Here is a 26,224-nt window from a genome sequence, read left to right on the forward strand (position 1 = left end):
TATTATTCAAATATAGCATGATAGGTCCACTTACCTTACAGTACCTTACATGTGTCATCTTTTTAAAGCACTGGATCAGCAGACCCTCAGCTGAAGCACCTCATACTCTGTTGGTCATTTTGTTCATTGTGTTGATGCTGCGTCCACATCAGACTCAGGCGCCGTCCACACGGAGACGAAACGGGTTGTATCCGCTACAGTTCTCTATCGTATAGACGGTTCGTTCACACGAGGCCGAAACGGAAACACGGATTTGGAGCCCGGATCCGATACACTTTGAAACCGTCTCCCAAAGTGGGTAGATCTGTTGACGAAACGCTCTGGGGGGCCAAACGGCTCCGTGTGCCATAGCCCCGCCTCTCCCCACCTCTCCTGCTTTAATGAGAGTAAATAGTAGTCCAGAAACACATTCATTTCATTTAAAAACATTCTTTAATATACGTTTCATCAGGTTACATCATGTAAAATGTAGAATGCATAATCGTTTTGTAACACCCACCCTCCACCTATTAAGCTTCAGATAATTTAGATTTACATGATGTGAAAATGGCTATATATATATATATATATATATATATAGCCATTTTTTTTTTTGCTATAAAAGTGCTTTATATATATATATATATATATATATAAAGCACTTTTATAGCACTTTTTATATTTTATAAGGAACAACAATAATGGAACGTCGAGTGTTAGACATTTACATCATGTTTGTAATTATACACGCCTTATTTTAAAGGGTTACAAGCAGACAATATTTGGATCAAGTGATCAGTAGGTTGTTATTCTCTCAAGGTATTTGGTTTTATGGACAGAATCATTATATTCTGTATTCAGGATGCAAAAACAAAAAATAACTTGTATAATATTGCCAGAAAAAGTATATATATATTCTGAATGACATTGTTTCTCAGCTGCTCAAACTTAGGCGGTAAAATAGAGTTCTTTACATCACAAACACATCCTTTATGCTCACATTTTAAACTTCTTTTTCACAGGTACAGTTACAAGGGTTATCACTGTTTAGCTCTCTGTAATAATTCATCTTATGCATTTGCTGGTATCCTCCAAAGATGGCCGACATGCTGTTGATGCCGTCACATTCCCAATTGTTGTGAAACTAAGGCAGTAAAAATAGACTATCATTTTGGGGTTTTAATTGATGACACATCTCAATGATTGAAACGGACAGTGAGACAAAGCTCAGCTCCAGTCTCAAACTCTAAACACATGTTCTACTTTGCAAACAATTTACAATTCACCGTGTGTCTTTATCCCGAGCCAGTCTCAGCCTGGTTAACACCCCACTGCCTGGTCCTGAATCTGACACGTGTTTCAGTGTTAGTAAGTAATAAATTACATTATTATTATTATTATCATTCCCTATGCCATACATTTGCATGAATTAGATGTGCTATCAAGCTCCTAAATTCAACTCTTCCATACCGTACTTCCTGTTTTTGCTATTTTATAAGCTTATTTATTCACCGTTACTCAGGAACCCAACCGTATTCACCAACTTACATATTCAATGTAAATATTATTATTTTGTACTATATTAGATATGTTCTTGCCATTTTCCCTCCCTTTTTTTCATAGCAGTATAATCTAAAAATAGGATTACATTACATGTCACTTGTTAGACGCTTTTATCCAAAGCGACTTACATACTCAATACTGTGAGCAATCCCCACAGGAGCAATTTGGGGTGAAGTGTCTCAGGGACACAACGACATGCTGACTGCAGTGGGGTTTGAACACGAGCTCCCTTGATCCGAACAACAACGCTCTATCCACTGCGCCACACGATTATTTTCCTTGTATAACCTTATGCCAACAATACTGCAATAAACTGTACAGTGAAGACTGACAAATTATGTGATTTCTGCTTTCCAAGATGATTTGCAATCTTCAATTTTTCATAATCTGTCAAAATCTGTATGTTATCACACTTATTCCTTTAGGATGCTGTTTCCCACTCCCAAATGACAGAATAAGACACGTTCTTTCTACAATGGAGTAGTATATGTTGAACTGTTTCTGGTTTATAACAGTGTGTGCATTCACCAGTTGGGTTAGCAGATGGTCATCTTTGGTAGACACTCTCCTTTCTTATTAATCTGGGATTTTAACAGTAATTGGTAATAAATTCAGGTCCAATTGCCCCAATTTCTGTTTCAAAGTCATGTTTTTGAAAAAAAAAACGGTTGCAACAGATCACTGTATAGTATGCAAGGTGTTTGCAACATCTATTCAGTTGTACTATTTCCTTAACATGTGCATTTTCAATGAAACAATCCAAACTTGCTTAACACATAGTTTGCACATGCTAGTGTGTCTGTGAAATTGTGGAACTGTTGACAACCAGCAGATGGTCTAAAAGTCTCTGTGAGCAGTAATATTAGATGCAGTTCATATTGTGAACGCCAGGGGTCATTATCACTATGTGAGTGGATTCTTTTGATATGGAAGCAGCTTTACCAGTCAGAGCAGTTTCCTCTGAAAGAAGTTCAGTTTGGCAGACCTCAACTTTAAAGTTCAGTTTGCTGGCCTATAATTATATATAATTATATATAGTGATTTATTCCATTCATGGCAATGATTATAAAACTAAATATGTTCACTTTAGGAACTTTTCTCTTTTTGTGTAGCCGATGATGTAAGGAGCAGGGAGAAGCATGCATCAATGGTTGAGCTTCAACTCCCTGAAAGGAAACTAGTTTTCCCACCTGAGTAAGGAAGGAGAGAACATTTGGAAACATGTTGCGGTACTCTCGTCATGGTTCAAAGGTTAAGGACGTTTACCTCTCTAACCCCTTTTGTATTGATGGAATAACATGCAGTTGGACATGTTGAAATGTCATGGGTGGAAAGTTAAACTTTTCAAAGTCTCCCCCGCTGCTCCCGCTCAAAGAGTTCTAGGATGAATAAAGAGAACTGGATACAGAGTTGGAGGCAGGACCCACAAGGCCTGACTCTCTGAGCAGAGCTATCATTAAACAATTGTACGTGCGCACTTTAGTTTTCCCTTAAGCCCCGCCTTCGATCTCCCGCTCTCCGCTTAGCCAGATTTGTAGTTGGTTTTTTTCCACTCATGGCAATTATTTTAAGACCAAACATGAACAGATAAGCAGTTTTTTAGTCCATGATGGAAAGGAGCAGGGAGAAGAAATTCTTATTTTACCCCTTTCTCAAAAATCAATGGTCTGTCAATCACAGCTGCTTACAACCAATACTAACAGTAACATGAAACCTAAAACACAATCAATAGTCAACACAAGAATCTACCATCAGAGAAACAGGTTACCTGACAGCTTCATACTGATTAGTTATTCTTTCTATATACATTTTCTTAAACCCAAATATGTTCATACAGGCCTTTAAATATTTTGGTGAAGACGAATGGAGAGGGAGAATAACTCTGGATGCGGCTTTTAGGGCATTTAACATAATAAAATTCCTCATGATGCAAAAAAGGGCTATAAAAGTGTTATTACTGGATAGTGTATTTAGCTGGAACAAAAGTACACCCTGATTTACAGACTTTAAGTCGATGGGAACAAGTATTTTTGGGCCCAATGACGTCACAGACTGACACGGAAGTTGTAGTACCCACGTTTGGCTATACTACAAAACATGTGAAACAACTAGTAATATTTCAATTGACAGAAAATGTTTTGCCAAATAATAAGATTATCATTATTGTCTTGAAAATAAAAAAGTGTGCTTTTTCTGGCTCCTCTGATAAAGGCTTTATGTGAGGGGCTCATCTGACATGGAAGGAATGTGTCATTTAAAGTTCAACATTTCTAAATTATGACAAAAGGATGCCTATTTTAACTTCAACATGTAGATGACACAACTAAATTAAGTTATATTTCACATTGATATAAAATGCATTACCAATCATTTGTCTATTGATTCAATTTTTCTGAAAATATCCTAAATGTGCCTATTGTAGCTCCTCTAATGAGTTCAGATTCTCAGTTTGATGTCATTGTATTCTCTATATATATGTAGGTGTCAGACTGTTGACCAAACAGAACAGACAGTTGAAAACGTCCCCTAAGACTCCTCAAAAAATCATTAAAGATCAAGGATGTAGTACAATATTTCAGAAAATAATAGCAGTTTAATCAATAATAAAAAATGTTGCTGGTATCAGGCTGAATTGGAGGGTAATGGAAAGTTACTATCAGGCTGAATTGGAGGGTAATGGAAAGTTACTATCAGGCTGAATTGCAGGGTAATGGAAAGGTACTGCATTTATGAATCAGAGAAACACAGTTTGGTAATATTCTGAAGTGAAAATGACCATGACTCACTACTTTGGTTTTTTCCATGTGGACACTTGCTTGACAAGTATGGACTTGCTTGCCTAAGGTACAGAAAAAAAGATTGCAAACAATTGTTCTAAACCATGTTTGTCAAACATACGGCCCGGGGGCCAAAACCATCCTGCCAGAGGGTCCAATTCGGCCCGTGCGATGCCTTTGCAAAATAAAAAAAATGACAGAGAAGACATTAACTGCAATTTCCACAACTTTATGTTTGCTTTGTTATTTTGTATATGTATACATTATATACATTTAAAAGGCAGGGGGCTAACTCAACCTTCTTCCTAAATAGTTCCCTCTTTAGTTTGTATGATGGTGTGTCAGGATTACAGATGTGGAAATTCATGTAAAATATGTTTTGGATCATAAAGTGAAACTCTATATTATTCAGTTCCAAATACCGGGACTAAATGTTTTGTAGATACACTGTGGTCTGTGAGTTTAAGTGTAAGTTGTAATGCACAAGTGTAAATCAGTAATCAAACTCAGGCAATACATTGCTGACATTTTAATAAATGTCAGGTTGTTCATAATGTTTTGTAAAAAGATAGTTCATTAAATGGGAACATCTTCAGAATGTTTTTATAGGTTATTATGCTATGATTTTACTGGTCGGGCCCACTTGAGATCAGATTTGGGTGCATGTGGCCCCTGAACTAAAATCAGTTTGACCCCCCTGTTCTTAACACAAAATTGAACATTTTTGAATATGTTTAAAGATTGGCAATTTCAACAAAATGCTAAAAACTGAGAAACAGAAGTTTCAAACCCTCTTAAAATAAATCCAACACACTTTTTGTTTAGGTTTACCTTGCCTTACTCAAACACTGTGATCAAACTAGTTACGCAACTAAAGCGTCATCCTTTCAGTGGAAGCCAAACAGCAGCTGGCTGCCGACCACACCTCCTCCACCTGCTGCTCAATAAAAGAAGCAGGCTTCCCCTCACTCTCTGTGTTTCAGAGTATTTATAGAAAAACTGAAAAAAAATTACAACTGTTTTTTCTTTCTATCATCAGAGTGCTATAAAAGGAGTTAACATAGGTCTGAACTAAATAGCTCTTTGAGGAACTGACATTCATTTGTACTGACATGGATTTCCTACAGCAAGGTAGGACTCATTTGAATGCCACTCTATTTGATACACATTAAGTGAAGATGTGAACTAGACGTGATATGTATACTGTAAAGTGTATTGTTTCAGCCTTTTTCAGTGCACTGCAGCTCTTCTGTTTGAAGGTTTTCATCAGCAAACAGACCAGAATATGATAAGGCATTCATGTAAAGTGTATCATATGTTAATTCAAATTAAGCGTGAGAGTTGAAGCTACATTTTAATTAGAGAAACAAAACATAGGGGGCAATAAGGCAATGTAATCAATCATAAAAAACGTATCGTGGCATCCTTAATTACAGGAAAGAGCTGCAGCATTTAGTGTAAAACTGTGTGCTGATCTGCAAATAAGGCAACAGCTATACTGTATCTGAGATGTGCTGGTAAAATTCCACTTGTTTTCATGCCATTCCTTGAATGATATAACAGAGAGAAATAACGAACCATCTTCTAAACAGCAACAATACTGGACATTAGATTATGATTACAATTACAATCTCTCATATCTAAGTATATGAGGTTTAATTCCAACTACCTGTAATTTAACCAATTTGGTCCTAAGGACGCATTTCACTAACCAAAAAGCATTAAAGCAAACATACCCTTACATTGTGGGTTAGCAGGCAAGCTGTCAGGCAATTTGAATAGAAAATGTAGGTGATTTGATATGACACAAAGACGCTTATATTCTGCCTGCTTGTGATAGACGGTAGTGAGTATATTGCAAGGTATGCAATACTAAAAGCGCAAGATATGAAAATCACTTAATCTCAGAACAACTCTTTAAATGAAGGAGAAGTCGGTCCTTTACTTGCTACTAGTTCCTCAACGTGTACGTTTATTTCAACTGTGATGAAACGTTGCATGTTTTGTACTTTCAGACATAATAATTTCTACATCAGCTGGCAAGGAGAAGCAGCAGGTCTCAGCAGCAGTGAGAGACAATGGACAGACACCTGCTGACTTCAGCAGTATCTACAGCAAAGGTGAGAGAAAAAGCAGTTTTTGGACCGCCTGATAGTCAAGACCAGCATGTCCAGGGCTCTGTGAGGGGTATACAAATTCATCTTTACAAACCCCAATCAATCAATCCATCAATCCATCAATCAATCTATCAATCAGTGTGTTTTCCATAGAGTGAACTACACTTTCGCCACTTTCAGAAAAGTAGAGACTGGCACTGGGTTGGGCACTGAATAAATTATTAACGATAAGTAGGCATGCCAAAAAATATAACCGATTTTAACTGACAGCTTTTTATGACTTCTGATAGCTAAATGCGTATGCAAACATGTGCCATTTCTCCAGGTGAGGCAACTGTCATTTGAAAGAGAAATACTGTGTATGTATATGTGTGTGTGTGTGTGTGTGTGTGTGTGTGTGTGTGTGTGTGTGTGTGTGTGTGTGTGTGTGTGTGTGTGTGTGTGTGTGGGGGGGGGGGGGGGGGGGGTGGGGTGTGGGTGTGTGTGTGTGTGTGTGTGTCAGTGTGTTTGGTTAGTCCTTGAACTAGATTATCAGATTGTTGGTCCCCATCGAGAATAAAAACAAGTCTGTCTGTGTGCATTTGTTTTTTTGTTTGTGATTGTGTGCATGTGAAAGGTTGGTCCCTGCAAGTGATGATCAGAGTTGTGTCTCCAGTGAGATTAAAAACCAGTATGTGTGTGTGTGTGTGTTTGGTGCACAGATCTGCTCCCAGCTGCAGGAGGCGAGGAGATGACCAGAGGGTTCCTGCAGGAGCTGGTTCACATCCTGTTGACCTACATCAGCAAGTCCAGTCAGAGGAGCTCCAAGGTGCTCACCGGCTTCAAACAGCAATATGTTGTTCAGCGGGGTTACTGTAGAATCCTGAACCCTTTGTACTATGGCGTTCAAACAGAAACATTCTATTGGCTGGAAAGGGGAAATAAACAAATGGGTGCAGATATGTAGTAATGGTGTTAACGGAATTTAATGATTAGAAAACACTTTCCTATGGTTTCAGTAAACACTGCTGATACACATGGAAATTAAATAAAGACTAAAGAGGGAAAAATGAATGGAAAAAGCTCAAGATGCATTCCATGTTGTCCCAAAAGTGTATTTTCTTTAACGGAGTTGGATATGAAAATCCAAAGCATAATAGTGACAGATTTTGGATATGGGCCTGAATAGTCACGGAAATGTGGGTTCAATGTTAAAAAAAAAAGGTTTGTTAAATGTTTATTCAAATGAATAAGCATGAGACACAGGAAATTAAACAAATATTGCTCTTTGTGTTTTAGGTCCTTGACTTCCACCACCCTCACCAGCTGAGGGAGGGGCTGGACGGCTTCAGCCTGGAGCTGCCCGACCAACCAGAGAATCTGGAGCAGATCCTGGTGGACTGTAGAGACACTCTCAAGTATGGTGTCCGTACAGGTGTGTGTGTGTGTGTGTGTGTGTGTGTGTGTGTGTGTGTGTGTGTGTGTGTGTGTGTGTGTGTGTGTGTGTGTGTGTGTGTGTGTGTGTGTGTGTGTGTGTGTGTAAGGTTGGTTCCTCACAAGTATTGATCAGCTCTTGGTCCACAATGCAAATAGAAGCGAGTATGTGTGTGCGCACATCGTAACATCATAAACATGAATATCGTACAGTCAGATGTGGAAAAAATGTAATGTTTTCTTAACCTTGTTATAGTTTCATTCATGACTAATAACAGTATATATTTTTTAAGAAAGTATAACAATAATGTCTTTAGTGTTTACCCACTACTACTACATTTCCCCTGTAAACAAGCATTATTATTATTCACAGTTATATGTATTGCTCCAGTCATCAAGGTAGTGGTACAAGGAAGTGAAAGGTTTTCAATTTGTTTCATTTAAGTGCGTTACATGTACATTAGACATGATCACTACAAATATTGTGTTTTTATATGTTTTTAAAACAGCACACAAACTCGAACTAGACAATTAAACTCATTTCACAACACTTTTAAACAGCAACGCGTACTGGAAATAAGACTTTCATTGTGTGTCATTTCATCACTTCATGGAAAAATACAACTCTAAGAGAGACTTGTATACACAAGTATACGCATACGCGTGTGAACACATTTAAATTTGGCAGCACTACAAGAGAATATATATGATATGTGGGAATCAGCTTGTGCTTTCATGGCATCAAACTGAGAAATAAATTATGGGTTATTCATCTTGTACAAACATGACTTATTCAGGTCACCTGAGGCACTGCCGTACACAAGTGGCTCTTTGTTTCTTCATATATATATTTACTCATATAACTTTGCTCTAACAAACTCTCTTGTGCAATGCAGTTGCAGGGTAGCTTGTGAATTTACTCCAAATGTCAATTAAGTCTTATTTAAGTGTTGAATATAATTCTAATTGTTAATAAAAATGTGCAAATTAACTACATTTATAAAATGCAATGTAGTGGTAGAAGTACACGATGTATCTCAAAATTGTTCTAAGGACAGTACTTGAGTAAATGTACTTAGTTAGTTTACATCATTGCTTAAACTTCAAATCTCTGTGAAATGACTGTGCGAGCAGTAAGGGCCTGATTGGTCACATTTGACTTTTTGTTTTATCTTTATTGCTATACTTTAAAGGTGGTAGGTAAGTTTGAGAAACCGGCTCGAGATACACTTTTTGTTATATTCCATGGAATGCTCTTAACATCCCGATAGCAATGAATATCTGAAGTGCTTTGACAAAAAATCCATAACAAAATGTCATCTGTGGAAGCCGTAGTACTGTAAAAAGCACGACCAATCATCTGAGCCGGCCTGGCTAAAATAACTGGATGGCCTACCTGCCTGTCAGCCTTCCATCTGTGCACAAACTTATCTCGTGCCCTCATTGGTCATGTGCGCGTTCGTGTGTGTTGGAGGAGGGGCTCTGTAAGGAAGTGGCAGATTTTCTCCGGTTGTGTATTTTCAAATTCTAGCGATCTCGATTTCTCAAACTTACCTACCCTACCTTTAAAGTGGACCTATTATACTATATTGGAAAACATACTGCTCAAACCCCTCTTTTGCAGCCCTGTTAGAGAAATGCAGATTTTGGGTCCTTAGCTTGAAAACAAAAAAAGAGGAGGCGGAGCTAATGCCTGATCAGAATTCTCCCGGAGATAAAGTTAAATTCTTCTGTGATAAAACGCCCTCCTGTTCTAAACCACATCAAGGATTATTTCTGAAACAGTATGGAGCTCAAATGCTTTTTCTCTTGCGGGTTTATCACAAGGTGAGTTCCTTTTTTTATTTCTTGCTTTTTAAACACAAGTGCTCTCCAGTACAGGTTAGCTCTGAGTGTTAGCGAGGCTTGCTAATGTAAACAAAGACGAGATTACGTCCAAAACACGTCAGGCATTGTTTCTGATAGCAACTCTCTGTGGGTCCGCCGCCGATTTGATGTCATATCGGCAGCAAATCTGTATCCGCTCGTTGTACCCCCATTTTACGAGATTTGGGTACGGAGGAAAAGAGAAAGGGTTTTATTTTCTGACGCTGCGTGAGTTCCCCGACACACCAGGGACACATATTTATGTATAAAAGACATCAAAAAGTGCATTTTGCATGATAGGTCCCCTTTAAAGTATGCAGAGTTAAAAAAATCGAACAAAGCATCAGTGCAGTTGCACCACTCTTAATCATACTCGTATTACTTTTTTTTCAGGTCATCCCCGTTTCTTGAACCAGCTGTCTTCAGGTCTGGATGTGATTGGTGTAGCAGGAGAGTGGTTAACCTCGGCAGCCAACACCAACATGTAAGATCTCAACAATAAAAGTTTACTCAAGGACTCTACCTTACGCACTTGTTTTTTACTTGAGAATTGTATGTTTACTTCTTCTTCTCTAATTCAAGTATTTATACTTATTAGATGTATTATGTCAACAGATTAGGTTAGTTGAAAGCAATAATATTAAGTTCAAACTCAAATATTAGGTTCAACTTAATATTATTGTTTTCGACTAACCTAATACAGTTATGTGAAATCTGTTGACATACAGTAATACACTTAATTAAAGTCAATGGTTCCGTTTTTTCAGTGTACAGCTTATGAAATAAAATCCATATTCTTAGAGTCTAGTTGGGTCATCATAGCATGGTGCAGGATTTGTAAAACCTAAAGAAAAACTTGAAACATTTCAAATCAAAATGTTGGATTTCTTTTTGATATTCGCTCAAAAGCATTGCACAAATATTTCTCAAATGTGATAGTGGAGTTAGATTTCATCCAGACTGTCATTGTTAAAGGGAAAGCTTTTCATGAAAAAAATAAAGAGCCACGCGTAAGTCAGTGTCTCGTGTGACTGCTGGTCATTACAAAGGAGGCATGAGTCCTGAAACCCGGAAATTAGTTAGCATTTTGATATTTTGAGGTAAACATTATTGTGGTTAACAACCGCTGAAAAGATGTTCACGTTTATTTCTACAACCTAAAATATGTCAGTAAATACCCCACTGGCTAATGTCTGAAGCTTGAATTTGTGACTCAATGAACTAAACGCCATTACGCCGAACGTTAGCCACCTTTAGCTTAGCGGTGGTGATGTACAGACATGTGACCGTGATGAGGCTCCTTTATAGAAACAAATGTTTCAGTTATAAAACAAGTCTTTTGCCTTTACAGTATAATACAACTCAATGTTTTTCTTTTCCAGGTTCACATATGAGGTGTCTCCTGTTTTCATTCTCATGGAGGAGTTTCTGCTGAAGAAGATGCAAAGCATTGTGGGATGGTCTGCGGATGTGGGAGATGGAATATTCTGTCCAGGTAATGGATGCAGGAATGAATGGATGGATTGGAACTTATTTTGAGAAACATTTGAAAGATTTAGGTGTGATGCTGAACATATCAAGAAACAAAAAGTTTAAGGTATTATGTCACATTTATTTTGCTTCAGAAGTCAGGAGCAAAGGGTAGTCAGTATGTCACCCGTAAAGCAGGTTATAGAAAGTTACTTTTTAGATGAAATTATGATTTATTTACTTTTACAAACAGTTAAGCAATCGGGCAGATGTCAGATATTTACTGCAGGACATATGTTGGACACATAAGGCGAGTACTTTTCCCAGGAATAGTTCCGATAGTTCTTGGGATTTTGGTTTCACACCAAAAAGATCTGGAACTAGAACCTAGTTCGCGCAAACCTTTTCCCTCCTTTTCAGTCCCTGCTAGAGAGCATTGGCTTTCCTGGGGAGAAAAAGGTTCCAATTTCTGATTGGCTGGGCGAATTGCAAACCACGCCCCGTAAAACTCAGAAAAGTTTTGTGAAGCCGCCATTTTATTTGCTCGCATTAGCATTATTAGCATTAGCCCAGCGCACCAACGGAGAGAGACTAACTTATGGCAACACAAAAAAACATGGGAGCGGTGGAGTGATGAGGAGGTGTCGGCGCTTCTGGCAATTTACTCGGAAGACGCTAACCAGCAGCTTCTACTGAAGCCAGTCCCCAACTCCGGGGACTTCTGGCCGGGGACTTCGGGTGGCAGTATACGCCGTGAAGTTGTTTGCGGCCTGCCAGTAAACCCAAAGCAGAAGAACAACAAGTGACCTCAGCGGCTTCATTTGCGTAATCCTCCCTCAGGGACTTATTCCGGTGTGAACGCAATTTACTAGGACAGTTCCAGGGACTAAAGAGTTCGGCGGGACTAAGTACTGGGAACTAAGTACGGAAAAGTACTTGGTGTGAAAGCGGCTATAGACTGTATATGGTTGGACACTGTAACAGTAGAGGAGCCCGGGGGAATTGCACCACCTAACTAACTTTTGAATAACTTTGTTTAATAACAGCAACAAAATTAAACAGTATGAAGTGATTTGTAAATATAAATACAAGTGTGGTTGCTTTTTAAACTGTGCATTGTGTTTCCTGAAGGAGGAACAATATCCAACCTGTACAGCATCCTGGTGGCCAGATACCACTTCTACCCCGAGGTGAAGACCAGAGGCATGGGAGCCCTGCCCCGGCTGGCCCTCTTCACCTCAGAACATGTAAACACACCACACACACTCACTGTCACACTCTGTAGGACAGGGTTGTTTGAGTTCAGAAGTTATTGTCTGAGCCAAATTACAAGTCAGTTTGAGTTTTCACAGGGTCACACAGAAAATAACTTGATCAAAGTTCAAATGAAAACAGTTTTCTTTTAAACAACGAGATAACACAAGCCTATGTTTATCTCCGGAGTGTCAGTCTCCAACTTCACTCGTGCCTTCCCTTTGTCGATGTTATATACTTTATCATCTTGAAATGTAACCAGAGGGGGTACTCTTACTTCAGTAAAAGTAGCAATACTACAGTGTAAAAGTCTACTACCAAAAGTCAAATACATATATTTTAAATATTTCATTATAATTATTAATGTGTTCATCATTTCAATGTTTCACTTTGTAAAAGAGGGGATTATTTGAATAACTTTATATACAATACTAACCTATAATAATAAATGACAATGAATTATCTGATTTATATTTTTTATAAAAAATCGGATTCTGCAGCAAGTAACCAGTAACTAAATATTTGCATACAAAATGTAGTGGAGTAAGAGTATGAAGTAGCCCAATGTGAAAATACTCAAGTAAAGTACCTCCACTTTTGACTTAAGTACTGTACTTGAGTAAATGTATTTAGTTACATTACACCACTGGATTTAACTAAATATGGTCGATAGATACCTCTGTCTGAGCATGTCTGCACGAGCCGACAAGGTGGATGCATGTGATGCGTTCAGGTCCTCAGGGTTTCTCACTCTTCAGCCTCAGATAGCCCCTACACTGTATACAGCATCTCTACAGTGTCCTGAATCTGACTCTACATACACATCATAGCTTTAGCCAGGGCAGGAACAACTATACATCTTAAAATGACACTTAGTTTTTTACTGAATACATTTGATAATACACCATTATTTTATAAAACAGAGAACTTCTTCCATAGTGGATTGTAAAGCTGTGTACAAATGCAACGTCCCTCGGATCCACCGTGGAGCGATGAGATACTAAGGTTTATTTTATGTTTGAGAATGTTGGCGATGGCATAGGTAGACATTTTACGACCAAGGTACGTTTTAACCGTTTGTTTTTTAGTTCTAATTGAAACTAAAAAACAAACGGTTAAAACGTACCTTGGTCTTTTACATGCCGCCATCAAAATAAAATCTATTTGTGGACAACAATGACCATTAACAATGAATTAAATCACATTTTCAATTAATCTGTGCTGTCTTTTCCGCATGTCTAAAAACGACTGTTTTGTTGAGTTGTGCACAAAAGTTGAGATATTCTTAATCGAGGTAAAGGTCCTTTCCATTTGGTCTTTTGTAATGTTTTTTTTTGTCTTTGAGCGTGGTCAAAGAGATCTCAAGTTATCAGTGACATGAGCTCAGCAAACTCGTGTGGTGGAAATATCTCATCGAATTGAGACAGATTGTCTTTGAAAATGTAATAGGCTTTTCTGCGTAGGAAAGGATCCGAACATTACAGAGTCACGGGTCTGAAAGTCTGAATGAAGAGTGTGTGTGTTGAAACACCTGCGTCCTTGAGACGGCCAACAGGGTGCAAAAACAACTCCCTATCTGGTAATACTGAGCTACACAGTTAATCGTAAATTAAACATAGCGTTGTATTATGTGGGAAAGGGGGACTCAGTACTTTCCCACTCTCATGTGATAAACTTGAATACGCCAAACACATCGAATGGACATTTCTATTACAGTTACATCTAATATTAAAATGTCCATCACACTCGCAGACCCAGATTCCATCAATATATGAATTATTGTAGGGAATTCCCCAGCCAGTCTATTTAGCAGTGAGCATGCCACTTCCTAATAGTCAGTTTCTCACACAAAGACACATTTTTTTGTTCTTTAATGCTGATGAAAAGCATTATAAAAAAATTAATAAAACGTAATTGTACCTTTACCTACTACGTCATTGTATCCACATTTTTAGAATAAAAAAAGCACCTACAGTGCACTGTATAGCCAACCCTACAATACAGTGGTGGAAAATAACTAAGTACATTTACTCAAGTACTTGCTTGTGTACACATTTTGAGGTACTTGGACTTTTCGTTTTATACTACTTTATACTTCTACTCTATTACATTTTGGAACTAAATATTGTACTTTTTACTCCACTTTATTTATTTGTATTTACCGGTTACTTTATAAATTCAGATTTTGACACATAATTCTCAGGAAAAACTTTTAGAATGTGATTATTTGATATAGATTAAACCATCCAACATTATATCTAAACCATGAGTGAGGTTTTTTGTTCAAAAATATTTCACATTTCCAGCTTCTTAAATGTGGAGATTTGCTGCTTTAAAATATAAAAAAATATTTTTGGAGTTTTTTCTACAATGAGTACTTTTACTTTTACTCTTTCAGTACATTTTCCTAATCGTACTTACTTACTTTTACTCACTTTCCATTCTTGATGCAGTACTTTAACTTGAACTTGAGCATTTTTAAAGTGTGGTATTAGTACTTATAGTAAAGAATCAAATTATTCTACAATATCATCACAATGTCGATATTGAGACATTCTGTCAAACATTTTGTGATATTTGATATACTTCATATTGCTTGGTCCTACCTGGTCTTCTTCTTAGTACCCAACAATACTCTGTGCTTTCAGCTGCACCATAGGCGTTGTCTTTGAAATGGGACAAATTAAGATGAATGGATGTTTTTTCTCCCATTCAGAGTCACTATTCAGTGAAGAAATCTGCCTCCGTGCTGGGGATGGGCAGCGAGAATGTGTTCGTGGTGAAATGTGATGAAAGGTGGGTCACATAGGCTGTTAAAAGTTCATGCTCAACAAAAGACTGTTAAATGTTTGCTCACCTGTTGCAGCTTTCAGTGTGTGTGTGGGTGTGTTTGTGTATGTATGTGTGTGTGTGTAATATTATTGCTTTCAATTAACCTAATACAGTTATGTGTAATTTGTTCACATAACACATTTTATTAAATTCAACATTTCAAATGTTTCAGTTGTTCTTTTAGTGTACCAAATACAACATGATTTTTATTCCTGTTTTAACTTGTAATAACTTAAAGGTCCCATGTCATGCTTTTCTGGTTATTACCCCTTGTGTGTTATGTAGGTTTTTCTGCATGTAAACGGTCTGCAAAGTCACAAACCCTCAAAGTACACCCTGTAGCGAGTAAAACTCTAACACAGAAAAGACCTGTCTATGCTGCCCCAGAACGCCTCGTTGGAGATTTCTCTTTTTCAGAGTGTGCGAGCTGACCAATCAGAGCACACTGGGCTCATAGGGAGGGGGGGGCAGGAGCTCCAACAAGGCGTGTATGACAGAGAGTGAATACACATACTATACAGAGATGCTGTATGAGAAACCAATGTGATTTTGGAACATTGAACAATGTAAATCAATTCTAGTAGACCTCAACAATGGAATTATGATCAGTAGAAATGGCCATGACATGGGACCTTTAAAATGACTGTATTCCACAGTACATTTATTAAAGTATTTTAGAAGTTATATAGTCACACAGCCCTATGCTGTTTACTGAACCCTTGTCTGCTCTGGCTCTTTTCAGAGGGAAAATGATTCCTGCTGACCTCGAGTCTTCCATTGTTGCAGCTAAAGAAAAGGTAGTATGAATGGAGAAAGATTGAAAAAATAACGAAAGAATGTCCTGTGTCCACATTTTCTGTTATCCCACAGTATCATGGCATACTTTAATTGACTTTGGATCAGTGCATCCACATGAAGAGACTGACTTGAGTTCTCTCTCCTCAGGGTTTGGTTCCATTCTATGTGAATGCGACAGCAGGAACCACGGTGTACGGAGCCTTCGATCCTCTCAACGCCATTGCTGACATCTGCCACAGACACACACTGTGGATGCATGTTGATGTAAGGCAGTGGTGGAGGAAGTAGGCTACTCAGATCTTTAGCTCAAATACAAGTAGTGATACCACAGTGCATACATTATTTGTTAGAAGTTAAACCACTTCATTGTTTTGTATACCAAAACTAATGTAATCATCCTGCAGAAGGATATATATAATATATATACCGTCTCAGACTGTATGCTACTAGAACACTTAATAATAACAGTATAATACCCGTAACACAGATTAAAGCATGATTTTTAAAGGTTTTTTGTATTGGTTTATAAGTCAGTTACTAGGTCAGTTAAAGGGGACCTATTATGCTATATTTGAAAAATATATTGTAGGGCCATACCAATACAAAACATGTCTGTGAAGTTTTTTGCTCAAATACCAAACAGATCACCCATTGTAGCCATGCCTCATTCTGCTCATACCCCTCTTTTGCAGCCCTGTTACAAAAAGGCTGATTCTGTGACCGTAGATTTAAATGGAACGGCTGCTGCAAGCCACGCCCCTTTGTAGCGTCACGCAGCTTTCCCCTGCTAAGAGAGTTTTCTACCGGGAGAAACTCAGCTAAACGCTGCCGTGATTACAGTAAATGCCATATTATGTTCCCAACCACGTCAAGCATTATTTCTGTAACAGTATGGAGCTCAAACATTTCTCTCTCGCAGGGTTTACCACAAGGACATTACGTTACACATATTCTCTCCAGTACAGCGTTAGCTCTGAGTGTTAGCATGCTTGCTAATGTAAACACATAGCCAGGGGTGCACATAACTGGTACGCAGGTACGCATGCGCGGCAACAAGCTAGAGGACTGTAGACAGAGATGATAGGTTGGGACTTGTCACGTGTGCCACATGTCGCCAATGACGTCATAGGAAGCCAAAATCCTGGATCTGCTCGTTTTTACCCACGTTTTTTTATTTTTTTTAGAGATGTGGGTTAGGAGGAGTAGAGATAGGGTTGTATTTTCTGAAACATTGTGAGTCTCCTGACACACCGGTGAAACATATTTATGTATAAAAGACATCAAAAAGTGCATTTAGCATAATAGGTCCCCTTTAAGGTAGTGCACTGACTGACCCGTGTTTAGTCATGGCTGCTCTGCTTTTATGTTTTACTAAATAAAGCTTTCTCATTGGGTGGAGGGTGGGAACGCAGTGTTGGATCATGTTTTTGAGGAATCTCTTTGATTTTTGCCTGCAGGCGGCGTGGGGTGGAGGCCTGCTGATGTCAGACAGACACAGGATGAAACTACAGGGCATTGAACGGTAAAACCACACAACCTATCCACTTCACTCAGCATGTCTTTGTTTCCTCCAGGAGTTGTGGAGCACCACTACAAAGAATATGTGTAGCTCATTGTGAATCCCAGCCTCATCACCTGATTTCCTTTTTATAAATCCTTGCCTAGTTATCTACTTGTTGATGGATGTTGTATGTCATCTTTATAAAATCAGAGAGAAACAAGGCCCGGGCCAGATACTGTGTGTGCATGATAAGCATAGCTAAGGTTAGCATCAAATGGTGCAGTGATGATTTATTTTTGTGGGCCAACCATGAAGTTAGCTTGGCCAGGTCTCCCTCGACAAAAAGCAATGTTTTTTTTTCCATTGGATTTGAGAATATTGCAGAAAACAAGCTCTGTGGCAAATTACCATAACCACTGCTAAGCTAAATGTGGCTAATACTAGACACATGTTAGCAACCGCTGTTCCACATATAAGCTCTGTACTTTTAGCAGTGGGGTATTTACTGACGTATTTTATGTCGTAGAACAACACTTAAAAATCTATTTCACTTTATGCAGGCATCTAACCAAAAACACATTTAAAAAACGTTGCCTTCAAGACGTTGGAACTGGTAGTAGTCAAATTCTAACCTTTCCCCCGGTTTTACACAAATAGACTGTATGGTGAGCTTTCTGGAGAGGTGGTTGTTTGTCCCCTCTTGTTGTAATACACTTTGTGTATGCTTTTCATTTGTGAAAATGATCATCATTTGTTGTGTTTTCATTGTTTTACAACCTGCATTTCAATAATGTAACTGTAGCACATTAGCATCACATTGTTGAATCTTGGTTTTCTGTAGCCTACTACTACAGTCAAGTGACAATCTTTTAGTTTTAATGTGCTATACATTCTAAACAAACATATCTAAAATGTTAACAAACTTTATAAACAAATATGTGGCCTTTATAGAATAGGTTATCTTACTCTAATCATATTTTCAAACATATTCAACGATATCGAGTGCACTGTGCAAACCCACCTTTCCTTCTGTAGAGTTCGCCGTCGACTGATGAAAAGCCTGGCGTTAAGACGGATCTGCGCATGCGCAATACGGGTCGGGGATTGACCAACCGGCTTCCACTGCTCTGCTGTCTGTTAACGTTGTTAAGAGTGGTGGGGGCGGGGAGGGAGCAGATCTACAGCTTGAGCAGCTGTCAACTCAACATTGTAAATAAACAACCAAAAACGATCGCCGGTTCATCTTGTTTTGGCGTGAGAATAGTTTGGGCAGCGTGAGACCGTGAGATTGAGAGTGAAAGCGGGTGTCACACGCCAGATGCGTGAGAGTTGGCAACCCTGCTACATGTTGTTGTTGTTGTTGGGTCAACATTCATTAGCCCCTCCTATAAACATGTATCCCCCTGAGGCTCCTAGGCTGAGCATTATTGTTGGTGCCCTTACACAGTGAATTGCTTTTATAAACATAATAACTTGTGTGTGCTGTGGTTGCTAAAACAAGTCTGATAGTTGGTCCAATTTACATTTGAAGTGATTGTTTTCCAGAGCCTGGTCCGTCACCTGGAATCCTCACAAGATGATGGGCGTCCCTCTGCAGTGCTCTGCCATACTGATCAAGAAGAGGGTAAGACATAATGCTGTACCCTTTAATTGAAGTGTACATACAAATAAAACATCACTATCTTTGGAGGCTATCAACTGAATGTTTTTAGCCATGCTAGTTGGTGTGTGTATCTGTCCAAAACTCTCTTCTTCACAACTATTAGATGCAATGGACATTTGTACAGATATTTAGGATGCCTTCAGAATGAATACTAAGGACCATGGCGCCACTATGAGAGTGAAATTGGTGGTCCAGGGTAAACAATTGGGTTCATTCATCGTCTTTGTCAACTTTGGTGAAATGTTTCATGTTAAATGTCTTCAAAATATATCCTAAACAGCTGGTGTGGCTGTTGACTGTTAATCTTGTTCTGCAAACAGGGTTTTTTTTAATACTATTTTGTGGTCCTCCTCAGGGTCTCTTACAGGGGTGTAATGAGATTGGGGCCACTTACCTCTTCCAGACGGACAAACACTACGATGTGAACTACGACACCGGAGATAAGAGCATCCAGTGTGGCCGACATCAGGACGTCTTCAAGCTTTGGCTCATGTGGAAGGCAAAGGTATTCCTGTGCAATATGAGAGTGACTCATGTGAAGACTGCATCTGATTTTCTCTTGATGTTGGGGACTTCCTTTTCGATGGGAATCCTTTTCTTTTTGTCCTTATCTTTATTAGATAAAATATGCACGAATGTATTTTAACGATTAGTTGCGCAACCAGTGAAGCACTGATGACGTACTGTATTTTTCTAAGCTGCTTTACAAGTTAGCATCACAAGGGCTCAAACGACAAAAAGCAATGGGATTCTTTCAATGGGAAAGTTGAAGAAAAATAATTATGATTAGTTTTGTTCAGCAGGATAATCTCCACACAGTGGTAGAATAAGTACTTAGATCCTTTACTTAAGTAAAAGTAGGAATCCTTTGGTCTAAAAATACTCCATTACATACCCATTTTGCCCAGTGGCTGTTTTGAAAGTATTATATTATTATAGAATTTAAAATTATTCCTTCTTATTTTGATTTCTTACAATTACATGTAAGAACATTTAAATGTTGTAGTACGTTAATATTAACTTGTTAAGCCCCGAGCCTGTTTTTCAGGTTTCAGGCTCGAAAATGACATGCCCAAAACAAATGACTACAACTTCACTTGTAAAAGGGTTATATGAATAATTTCTTTTATCAAAGCAAGGTTACATCTGTGAGTTGGATGTACAAGTGTCAGAATCAATATAGATTTTTCTCAGTCAGAGTAAATTCAGATGGAACATAGTAAAAAAAGGTAAATTCTTACCTCCGCCTAAAGAAAAAACATTACTTATAGTGAAAACCACCCTTGAATGATGGGATGGTAGACTAAAAGCTATAACATATAATAAGTACCCTGTATCAATATTGAGGCAAAACAAGTTAAATTTGACCTTTTTAGAGAGGTTTAGCAAAAAAATGTTCCAGGCAGAATAAGCTTTCGGCACATTTGGGTACATCTGGTTCCATCAGTGCCATTTGACCTTTTTCAGGTACCAGACTATAAAAATGATGTATTACATTGAATTATCACCATAGGTATTCATTCCATCCAAAGAAAAAAAAAATTAAGAAAAAGAAATTATTAATTTTTTTAATTTTTAATTTAATTTGTGAAGAAAAAAAAAGACCCGCCGACGGGGGCTTTGGGGCTTAACAGGTTAAGACAATTTTAGATTTATTTTTAATATATTGATAGTAACGTACTGCATTATATCCCTATATGAACAGTAGCTGGTAACTATAAGTGTTAATTAAATGAAGTGGAGTCAAAAGTACAACAAATGTTCCAAAATGTAAGGGAGTAGAAGTATATAGTAGCATTAAATGGACAAGTAAAGTACAAGTATCACAAAAAAAGTACTTAAGTATAGTACTTGAGTAAATGTACTTAGTTTTTTATCCCACCACTGTTGCCCCATGTTAACACCACTTTGTGATGTTTGAAGCATAAATGCAATTGACAGAAGTAGGAATAGTTAAGTAAGGATATAAACAAACGTCACCAACGCTAAGCTAAAGGTGGCTAATATGTGGCGTGATGACTTTTACCAGTGTCTTTTAGTCACTTGTTAGCAAACACTGTTTATAGGACACCCACTGTAGAAGCTTCAGACATTCACCAGTGGGGATTCACTGACATATTTTATATCGTAAAATAAAACGAGAGACAACTCCATTCAGTACCAGAGAGACAACGAGCTATACATTTTCATTGGATGATTCTGTACTGTGAAGTTTTACTGTGAGCATTGACTGATATTGAGAAATGCAGTTTGGTGTGTCTGTGTCCCCTGGGTGACATAACACTTTCATTCATTATTGCGTGCTTCTTAATTTTAAATATTTTTAACTTTTTACTAATTAGACTGCATCTCACCCATATAAAACACTTTGATAAGATGACTACTGCTGTTTAACTTTCTGTGTCGCTGTCTGTGTCTCTCACTTGCTCAGGGCTCCCAGGGATTTGGATCTCAGGTCAACAAATGCTTAGAGAATGCAGAATATCTGTACGTTCAGCTGCAGAGGAGGACTGACTTTGAACTGGTCTTCAAACACAAAGTAAGGCTGTTTTTTACGTGGTAAAGAAATATATTCATCTAATGAATGACAATGTGTAACATGTTTAAATACGTTTTTGTACAGGAAACATTCGCAATTTCGGTTTCCAAATGTGTCAGTTTTAAAATACATCAAGACAACTGATTTTAAGCCAGGATACATTTCAATTCTAGGTTACATGTACTAATTGTTTTGCCAGGCTTTAGATTCAGACAACTGTATATATCGTAGACAGATACATTTTCAGTTGCATTTAAATCTCCTGCACTTACCATCCAAAGAATATTGCCAGGCATTATTGTGTTTTTGGTTTGTCCTTTGAAATAGGGAGTACCTTCAGTGCTAATACTAATATCCCCAAGATGCACCACTGACAGCACAAATAAGTTGTTGCTGCCTGTAGCCATCAAACTATTTAAAGAGGCCCTATTTTGCGGTTTCCCCTTTCCTGTAGTGTTCTGTAGGTTTCGGTGCATCTTGGTCTGCCAAGGCTAACAGGCAATATGAGAAGAGAGCTTTTTGAACCATAAAGCATTGAAACATGTCACAGTAGAGACACAAAATACACAGATGGACCTGAAAATGAGCATAAAATGGCCCTTTAACTCTGATTGCAAGATTTAGTTCACCATAAGTAGCAACCCTTTTAAACTCTTCACTTCAGCTTTAATTATCTAATTATGAATACTAATTCACCGCTTTATATATTGTTACATACATGTTATATACAGTATTGTATTAGAATGTGCACATTTGAACTTTGACTTCTTATGTTTTTAAAGGTATTTGTATTTGACATTTCACTTCAAATTTGTATGTGATATATTTTATTTTATTTCTTACTGTACATTTCAACACAAACTTATTTTTAAATACAATTTTTTTAATGTATCTTTCATGTATTGCATCCTAACAAAACCCCATTTCCCCTGAGACATTTAGAATATTCTAATTCAGATTTTGAAGAAGATTTATCCCTGTACTGTAAATCCCCTCTCAACTCTCACTGGATATCTGCTCTCCTCTCTGACAGCCGGAGCACAGTAACGTGTGTTTCTGGTACCTCCCCCCCAGCCTGAGGGGCCTGCAGCCTGGCCCTGACAGAGACATGAGGCTCCATCAGGTCAGTACAGGAGCCCAGCGGCCCCTCCCTCAGTAAGGATCAGGCCCCTCTGCTTCCTTTTATGATTTCAAAATGCTTCATACGTCTCTGCAGGTGGCTCCTCGGATCAAAGGCAGGATGATGGAGAAGGGCTCTCTTCTGATTGGCTATCAGCCGTTGGGTGACAAAGTCAACTTCTTCAGGTGTGTGTTCTCCAACCCGGCCACACAACAGGAGGACATCGACTTCCTGCTGGAGGAGATCGCCCAGTTGGGAGAGGACTTATGACCTGTGATGTGATTATTGGATCTGCACTTCTCTCCGGTTTTCATTTTGAAGGAAATTAGTGCACCATCGTTTTACTGTGCCATTCACATTGTATCCACACTTTCTATAAGCCTTTCCACTTTTGGTGTTCTTACAGCGTTAAAGTGAGGAGGTTTGAAACTGTACACTATTTATTCATGTTTCCCATGGTTCTACAGGGTTATCTGGTGTGAGGTTTTAGAGTCGTCTTAATCAAGTTAATGTACCTGAACATGTTTTTATCGTGATACCCCTTGAGATACTGCAGACCAGAGGAGAATGACACAGGCTTTGAAAAAGGTAATTCATATGCAAAAAAAATACAATCATATGATCTCACAGACGGGAAAACCAAAAGACAGAAAGTGAAACTAGACAAGACACAAAGAGAACATTATTTTCAAAAGGATCATGACACCTATTGATCATGGGCATTGGACAGTGAAATTGATAGGCTTAGCATAGAATACATCTCCATTCAGACATATTGTGATTATGGATAGTGTTTAATATATCTTTTGAATAAATTATAAGGCATATTAAGCACAAGCCTGTAAATGTTTGAATGGGAAATGTTTATTTGCTCATGTTATTTTTATCATGCTGTGATTTTAGTATTTTCTTATTAATCAGGGTAAAGGCTCACTTTCATTCATGTCATGTGATTGCTGGGCAGTCTTTGTAGGTAGCGGTGAGGTGGCCATGCACATTTATAAACCAGCACATATTAAACAGCCAGTTAATACAGTATATTTTTAGATCAGTTTAATCTCTGTGTTTTATCACAATGTAATCTCACAATATGTCTACTAATTGTCTTTTTCTCCTAGATTTAAGAAAAAAGGCAGAGGTGGAATAAGTACTGCATTCAAAGTTGAACTTAAGTAGAAGAACAAAAGTATTAACACCAACTTATACTTTAAGTACCAAAAGCAAAGTACTCGTCATGCAGTTTGGCACAAATAAGAACAATATAGTTTATTATTCATGTATTAATGTGTTCATAATTTAATGTTGCACTTAAACGGTAAAAGTGGGGTTAATGGTAATGATGTTATAGACACACTGGCTATCTTAAAGGTCCCATGTCATGCTTTTCTGGTTATTACCCGTCCCCTTGTGTGTTATGAAGGTTTTTCTGCATGTAAACGGTCTGCAGAGTCACAAACCCTCAAAGTACACCCTGTAGCGAGTAAAACTCTAACACAGAAAAGACCTGTCTATGCTGCCCCAGAACGCCTCGTTGGAGATTTTTCTTTTTCCATTTTTTTCTTCCTGGTCATAGTGACGTAACCATGCCCAGGTCCAAATGGACCAATCCGTGGAGCTCCTCACACACATACACTCACTCAGCCTTATCTTTTCTCAGCCGCGATACTCCGCGGATCTCCACTCACAGTTCGCCACACAGCGCTCAGGCTGAGTTTCGCGGTGTCTCGCTGTCTCGCAGACCCCAAGCAGCAACCAGGAAACGACACCAGTAATCCAGCTCACACTGTCCGCTCCTCGAGCCCCAAAGGGCGCAGCAGCGAGCCCCGCAACGTCCCGCCAACACGGCACCCAGACCCCACGCAGCATTCTCATCTGTTTGTCATTACTAGTGTCATTTTCTGGTTGCTAACAAACGCCATTGTAACACATAATCACTGATGTTCTGCTGTAACGGTGGTGGACTCATCAGAACAGAGTGGGCGAGCTGACCAATCAGAGCACAGTGGGCTCACAGGGAGGGGGGGGGCAGGAGCTCCAACAAGGCGTTTAGGACAGAGAGTGAATACACATACTATACAGAGATGCTGTATGAGAAACCAATGTGATTTTGGAACATTGAACAATGTACATCTATTCTAGTAGACCTCAACAATGGAATTATGATCAGTAGAAATGGCCATGACATGGGACCTTTAACTTATGATAATGTATAAGCTAATTTATATTTTGTATTATAATCTAACTCTGCAAAGTAAAAAGTTACACATGTGAAATAAATGTGAGTAAAACATTTGCCTCCAAAATGTAGTGGAGTAAAAGTATAAAGTAGTAGAAAACTCTAAACAGTACTCATTGTATATTTTTGTATAATGACAATAAAGGCTTTCTATTCTATTCTCTCGTTTTTTTCCAGTACAGTACTTGTGTAAATTGTGTTGGTGAGATTCCACCACTGGCAAAATGAAGGTCATAGCAGTGATCCCCACTACATCTGTATACATGTCACATTGAGATGTATATTCAAATAGGCCTACAATAAAGTGTAGGGAGGCCCATGTTAAAACAAACATTGATGTTGCAAACAATATCAAGCTACAGTTGCAAAGAGATCAAACACATGCTAGCTAGCTGTTGAGTTAGCATGAGGATTCATTGGGAACCGTCAGAATATATATATATTGTGTAAATGTAAGAAATAACGTACAAACAGACCGATTTATCTTTTGAAAGAGATGATTCAGTCACAAGTCAGACATTGGCAAACATTTCAATTTTGGATTAATTATTTCAGCAGAGCTATAGTTATGTAGTACCTATTAGGACTAGCGGTGGTAAGTCACTATAAGTACATTTACTCAGGCGCTGTACTTAAGTACACATGAGGTACTTGCACTTTACTTGAGTATTTTCATGATATGTACTTCTACATTTCGTACTTTTTATTCCACAGATTTACTTTATGAATTCAGATGTTGAAATAAGACACAGAATAAATGACCCATCATATTGTTTGTTATATTGTTTTTGAAAAGATATTTCACAGCTCCAGCTTCTTGAATGTGACGATATGCTCTTTTTGCTTTAAAATATTTGAATATTTTAGTTTTTCTGCAATGAGTACTTTTACACCTAAGATAAGTACATGTTCCTAATCATACTTGCAGTACCTTTACTCAAGTAAAGGATCTGAATACTTGTTTTACCTTTGATAGGACCCGGTTTATCTAATCAGACACTGTTAATCTGTATTCACCTCATCTCACTGCCGTAGGAGTACAAACACTGCAGGGGCCATTCACCTTCACACATAACCATTTTACATTCAACTTTAA

The 26,224-nt window shown here is 38.2% G+C and overlaps 1 protein-coding gene across 1 annotated transcript; it reads left to right on the plus strand.

Moving 5' to 3' along the window:
• The first annotated feature begins 5,289 nt into the window (after positions 1–5,289).
• LOC117479924 (glutamate decarboxylase 1-like) lies at positions 5,290–24,324 on the plus strand. The gene is made up of 16 exons (XM_034127037.1): positions 5,290–5,450; positions 6,335–6,439; positions 7,138–7,244; positions 7,715–7,850; positions 10,109–10,199; positions 11,098–11,210; positions 12,317–12,432; positions 15,156–15,235; positions 16,014–16,068; positions 16,217–16,333; positions 17,527–17,591; positions 19,116–19,194; positions 19,589–19,738; positions 21,665–21,772; positions 22,806–22,895; positions 22,989–24,324. Exons 1-16 carry the CDS (start codon positions 5,432–5,434, stop codon positions 23,160–23,162), a joined length of 1,605 nt encoding a protein of 534 aa, XP_033982928.1. The 5' UTR covers positions 5,290–5,431; the 3' UTR covers positions 23,163–24,324.
• Positions 24,325–26,224: the final 1,900 nt, after the last annotated feature.

Source organism: Trematomus bernacchii, unplaced genomic scaffold (assembly GCF_902827165.1).
Source record: "Trematomus bernacchii unplaced genomic scaffold, fTreBer1.1, whole genome shotgun sequence".
Classification (NCBI taxonomy): Eukaryota; Metazoa; Chordata; class Actinopteri; order Perciformes; family Nototheniidae; genus Trematomus; species Trematomus bernacchii.

Bases quoted from the DNA above. Each gene is read 5' to 3' on its own strand.
- LOC117479924 (XM_034127037.1), top strand. The intron at 6,440-7,137 runs GTGAGAGAAAAA...TTTGGTGCACAG, and splicing joins CAGCAGTATCTACAGCAAAG to ATCTGCTCCCAGCTGCAGGA. The intron at 15,236-16,013 runs GTGGGTCACATA...GGCTCTTTTCAG, and splicing joins GTGGTGAAATGTGATGAAAG to AGGGAAAATGATTCCTGCTG.